The following is a 5,572-nucleotide window of genomic DNA, read 5'->3' on the forward strand; positions in this document are numbered from 1 at the left end:
CTACTATATATATATAAGTAATATATATAGTATATATATATATATATATATATATATATATATACGATTAGAAATCGACGCCTGTGGTTGCGTGATAGTGACTAGCATTTTACGGTTTCAGTTAGTACGTTTATATCACTCAGGCGATAGTTACCCAGTCTTGGCCCAGCGCGGTATGTAGTATATGCCGTCTGTTCACCTTGAAGACAAGACAGTGATACCATGAATGCTATTCGTATGTGACTGTCCAAGATCTACCGTTGAAGTTCCAATATCATCAACAATCTCGGTTATATAGATTCGTAACAGCAGTAAGTATTTAGTAGTGATTGTCAACTGCAATACACAGCTGTTTGTGTCTGGGCTATTACTGACAAGCGTGCTGAGTTCCAAGCGGGCGGAGGCACGTATCGGCTCGGTGTCAGCATCTGCACAGCACACTATAAACCATTCGAGCAAATCTTTGAGTGCCTATATACGTATTCCAGACTTACATATTTTGATTTTATATATATATATATATATATATATATATAGGGTGGGGTCCGGTTGGTAGTATGTGTATGACTATATACTTCATGGAAGGAGTTCTTCAGGGTAATCTTGTATCAAACGTAGCTTCAGATATCTTTAGTCGCTATGCTTGTTCATTCGAATACGGTTGGCTATACATTTCCACTTGTGCAACACTCTGTACCGATGAATACGGAACCTCTTTGTGCATAGTGTTTGGTGTCCCAGTTTCCGAGGATTGTAGACTGCTTTCGCTATCCTTTTGTCTGTACGAAGACATGTTTATTTACGCGATGGGATCTGCTGTGTATAATCTCAGTCGGCTGGATCAATTTCGCTACCCGTTTATATATGTACACGGTTTAGTATACGTATCCTCATACGTTGTACTCCATACGTTTACTTATACGTACACGCATACATACACCTTAATTTCATACAACTTCAACAGAGACGCCCGCTCGGAATACGCCAGGTATGCTAAGCTAGACTATCTCGGCAACCTCGATTTGGACGACATCACCTCACCTCTGGAGAAGCCGCGCGAGATGCACATAGACACACACTGCATCTGCGAAACGTACCAAGAGAAGGACGTACGCCTGGTGCTGCACTTTGACGTCAATAAGACCATTATCATGCAGGATCAGGCAGCCAATAAGAGTGTGGAGGATACGGTTAACGACGTGCTGTGTGACAGCACTTGGGGTATCATCGATGTGGAGCCGTTGGTACCCACTTGGACCGCGTGTCTGAAGCACCCGTCGATCAAGCCACCCGTTATTGAGGGTAAGGAGGACGAGAGAAACGTTCGGTACTTTTGGGTGTGTTCATACAGACGCATTGGGTGTCAATTCTGCCGTGATCAAGGGTATGGAAGAAGAGAGACGAAGTGCGGTGCTTTGAGTGTGTTCAAACAGAGTATTGGTCGTGAGTTCTGCCGTGATTTAGGGAATGGAAGAAGGATGTAGAAAAGTGCGGTACTTTGAGTGTGTTCATACAGATGTATTGATGTGCATTCATCCGTGAATTAGGTGGGTACAGAAGGAAAGATGGGCACCTCTGTTTGTACGGGTAGGACAAATTGGGATGTTTTGCATGGCTCAACTATACGCATCCCCTCACCATTCATCATCCAGAAGAGATTCGTTGTTTGCTATCCTTTATCTTATCTTGTTATTGATATCACAGGCGAGCTGATTGGTTCGTACAAGACCTTCGTAGATCGATATTACCTACCATACACTCCGTTGCGTGCGGGTGAGACGAAAGAGGAGATGATCGCGCGCCATACGAAAGTGAGGACTAAGCGTCGGGGGATGGTCTCTACCTTCACCAGCAAAGGTGAATGTTGAACGTTTTCATGTGTGCAAGTTGATGTATAGCAATGCATCTTAGAGCGTCTGGTCCAGCTCAGTGGGTGGGGAAAATTAATGGATGATGATAGATAGCATTGTGTGTAGCGTCTGTGTATATGTAGTCACATTGTATTTACAGGACTGATTAAGGTTAATTTGTACAATGTATACGGTCACGGATGTCCTATATACCATGTGAAATAAATGGAGAGAGCTTTTCATGGGCTAGGCCAAACTTCGATGCTTACTGTGTATTTATATACATAACATGTTTATACTGTGTATATACTATATATATATGTATACTAAGTAGGTATATATATATAGTATGTACATACTACCTGTGTATATACAGTTAGAAGCGATCGCACGCACACTGCTATAATTCAACGCCGCTCTCGAAAATATTGTGGGTTGTTACAGCACACTTCTGCGCCTCTACTGGATCAGATCGTGACAAGCACTATCCTCACGAGTCGCTATTCTTCTTACTCACATAAGCACTTCTTTCTGTTTTGAAAACGGGTGCGCGCGATAGTACGATCAAATGATGCCAAACCCCCTGTCATGTGCTATGTCTATATAGTTCTTTGGTTCTTATCACCTCCCATGATTCTTCCGTGTACGTACGTAGGTCACCCAGGTGAATGTTTCCGAAAGTTCTACAGACGTCTCTTGGATAGGCTGAAAATCGAGCAAGTGGTGCCGCTCAAGAAAAGTGAACAATTCGACGAGCCCCTACGCACCTTTGTGAGTCTTTGGTCCCATTTTTTTGTCCATAAATTTATGTTTATTTTATTTCTAAGATCTAATTTTTATTTGCCTTCGCTCCCATTTCGTTGTTTGTTGGACTATTGTATGTGTACAATACTCTCGAATGCTTCTTATTTGTCTGGAGGGCACTTCCTATATTAGGATGGGTGAGATAATATCTCTAACCCATTGAGCGTGCGGGGTACCAGAAGAATACCCATTAAGTATACCCATTAAGCATGCCCATCAAGTATGTCAGAGTACGCACTGTTTTGTACTGAGCGAATTAGTACGGTCCAATAAACAGATCAGCAATATGCCAGATGGTATACTTTTAACGCTCATTCCATATCTCAGATACGTTTGCATGCCACCTCTATGTATCAGCTGAGCCCTCCCTCCAGCTCGAACGTATATACACAAAGATTAACTGGAGACAAACACCGAGCGTGATACTTATATCCACACATACACAATCACAATCTTTACCCATTCACAAGCTTAGCTAGCATAAAGCGGTCACTATAGTCTATTGATTGCTTAACATCACCTTGACTATAGTACTGTACCATAGCACACTGAGATACACCCCACTGATGCGGCGGACCATACAAGTCGAGAAGAAAGCCAAACATGCGCACCTCCATATCATCACATAGTAACTCATTGATTATATCTATTTCACAACATATTGACGATCGGATTACACTATGCAGGTGCACAAAGAAACAGTAGTGGATAATGTCGAGGAGGATGGCAACTACGATAATGCGCAGCCAGACTCGGTTGCTGACACCCTCAAGGGCCAGAGAGGGTCGTCAGCAGGTGAGTGAACAGAGCTGAATTAGTGTATGGCTGTAAAATTCTCAAAGTTGTATGTTGTTGTGGTGTTTGTGTATGTATTCTAAGTGATGAATATTTAGTTATCGAGTGATAAAAGCTGTATGTTGAATATATATATATATATATATATATACGTTAACTGATGAATATATGCTCATACAATGTTAAACGTTGCAACTTATTCCTGAGACACCTAGGGGGCTGAAAGGGCCAATACCATGTGTTGAATAGCGATATATATGTAAGGTTATGAATACATAGTTATGATTTATTCAGATTTTTGCCGTTGAATCTTGGTGGTAAATATGTAGTGAGAATGAATGCGGGATTCCCACGAAATGAGCGTATAGTCGCAAAGTTATAAGTTTTGGTTGTAGTTTTTGGCTCGTTCACAAGCGGTACAATTCCTCGATTATGACTGGGTTTTAGGGTTTATGTATATGTATATACATATATATATGTGTGTGTGTGTATATGTATAATCATGCCGTGTGATTTTACATAAGCGAAAGTGTAAATACGACATATCTATGGAAGTGTGACGTACATGGATCATACGCGTTATCTTCCTTACCATTGAGCCAGACCCCCAATAGTTTAGTAGTAGGAGGGAAGGAGTAGGGCTTTAAACCTTGATCTGACAATACAAATTCCCAAATCCGGCATTCCAAATTTTCGTGATTTTGGTATTGATCTATTTGGATTCATGTTTTAACAGCCATCGATGAGAATCAAGTGGATAAGCCCTTCGATACAAAGTACCACTTTCTCATTCCGTCGTTCTTCGAGCTGATTCTGCATCTAACCAAGGTTGACCGCCAGTTCTACCTGATATTCCGCACTTTCGGGACAGAACTGATGAACGTGCTGAAGGCTTTGCAGGTATCATACATAGCTGTAAGCTGTATTTGTACGCGTATTGAGCTAGATTACACGGTTCCTTGTTTGCTATGGGCTGACCCTTTCGGGGCAGAGGCTAAATCTGGTATCAAGAAGTAGAGATGGTTTATAGGGGCGTGAGATGAGCAGGGTTCCTCATAGTTGAATGAGCTCTGTTATCGCAACTCGGATTGCGCAACGTTACAATCACAAGTATAGGGTTGGATGTGCCTATAATGGTTCAACAGGCTGTTGGTTTATTTGCTACTTTAATCACTTCTCATCTCTGGATCCATCGCAGGATTTCTTTTTTTGTTATTTTAATCGCATCTCATCTCTGGATCCATCGCAGGATTTCTTTATTTGTTATTTTAGTCACTTCTCATCTCTGGATTCATCGCAGGATTTCTGTGAGGGGAACCACAAGGACTATCCGTTTGTACCCAAATCGCTCACGGCCAAACTTATTCCTCCGCACATGCACGACAATCACCAAATAGCCGCCATGTATAGGGATGGTCTGGTATGTATAGGGATGGTCTGGTATGTATAGGGATGGCCTGGTGTGTATAGGGATGGTCTGGTATGTATAGGGATTGTCTGGTATGTATAGGGATTGTCTGGTATGTATAGGGATGGTTTGGTATGTATAGGGATGGTTTGGTATGTATAGGGATGGTCTGGTATGTATAGGGATGGTCTGGTATGTATATGGATGGTCTGGTATGTATAGGGATAGTCTGGTATGTATAGGGATGGTCTGGTATGTATAGGGATGGTCTGGTATGTATAGGGATGGTCTGGTATGTATAGGAATGGTCTGGTATGTATAGGGATGGTCTGGTATGTGTACACAAAGAGTAATACTGTGTCTTGTTGAGTTCACATTCTGTTCCTTATTCATGCAACCCCACATATATAGCAACCGATGCAGGACTGCTATTCTAAAGGCGGGGCTGGTAGATAGATCGACTGTTTCAAAGTTATGATACAACTACACTCTATTCAGACCTCCGCCCATGTACGGCAATCGCCAAAAACCCGCTATGTATAGAATTGGCCTGGTTGTGGGTGTATTGGGCCTCACTGTGTCTTAATGTATCTAGCCGTGGTTCCAAAGCAATCTCCTATACTTATCACCCATCTGTCACAATTCTAGCTTTCATACTACTTATACAATTGGCCTGGTTGTGGGTGTAGTTGGGCCTCACTGTGTCTTAATATAT

General features: G+C 42.0%; 1 protein-coding gene across 1 annotated transcript; it reads left to right on the forward strand.

Annotated features, from left to right (window-relative positions):
- Window positions 1-222: 222 nt before the first annotated feature.
- Window positions 223-5,313, forward strand: SARC_02440 (hypothetical protein; the record flags this gene model as incomplete). Its single annotated transcript, XM_014303809.1, has 8 exons — window positions 223-239; window positions 965-1,302; window positions 1,705-1,857; window positions 2,506-2,621; window positions 3,341-3,449; window positions 4,186-4,349; window positions 4,750-4,869; window positions 5,269-5,313. 8 exons carry the CDS (start codon window positions 223-225, stop codon window positions 5,311-5,313), a joined length of 1,062 nt encoding a protein of 353 aa, XP_014159284.1.
- Between the last annotated feature and the right edge of the window lie 259 nt (window positions 5,314-5,572).

Source organism: Sphaeroforma arctica (genome assembly GCF_001186125.1).
Source record: "Sphaeroforma arctica JP610 unplaced genomic scaffold supercont1.109, whole genome shotgun sequence".
Lineage (NCBI taxonomy): Eukaryota > Ichthyosporea > Ichthyophonida > Sphaeroforma > Sphaeroforma arctica.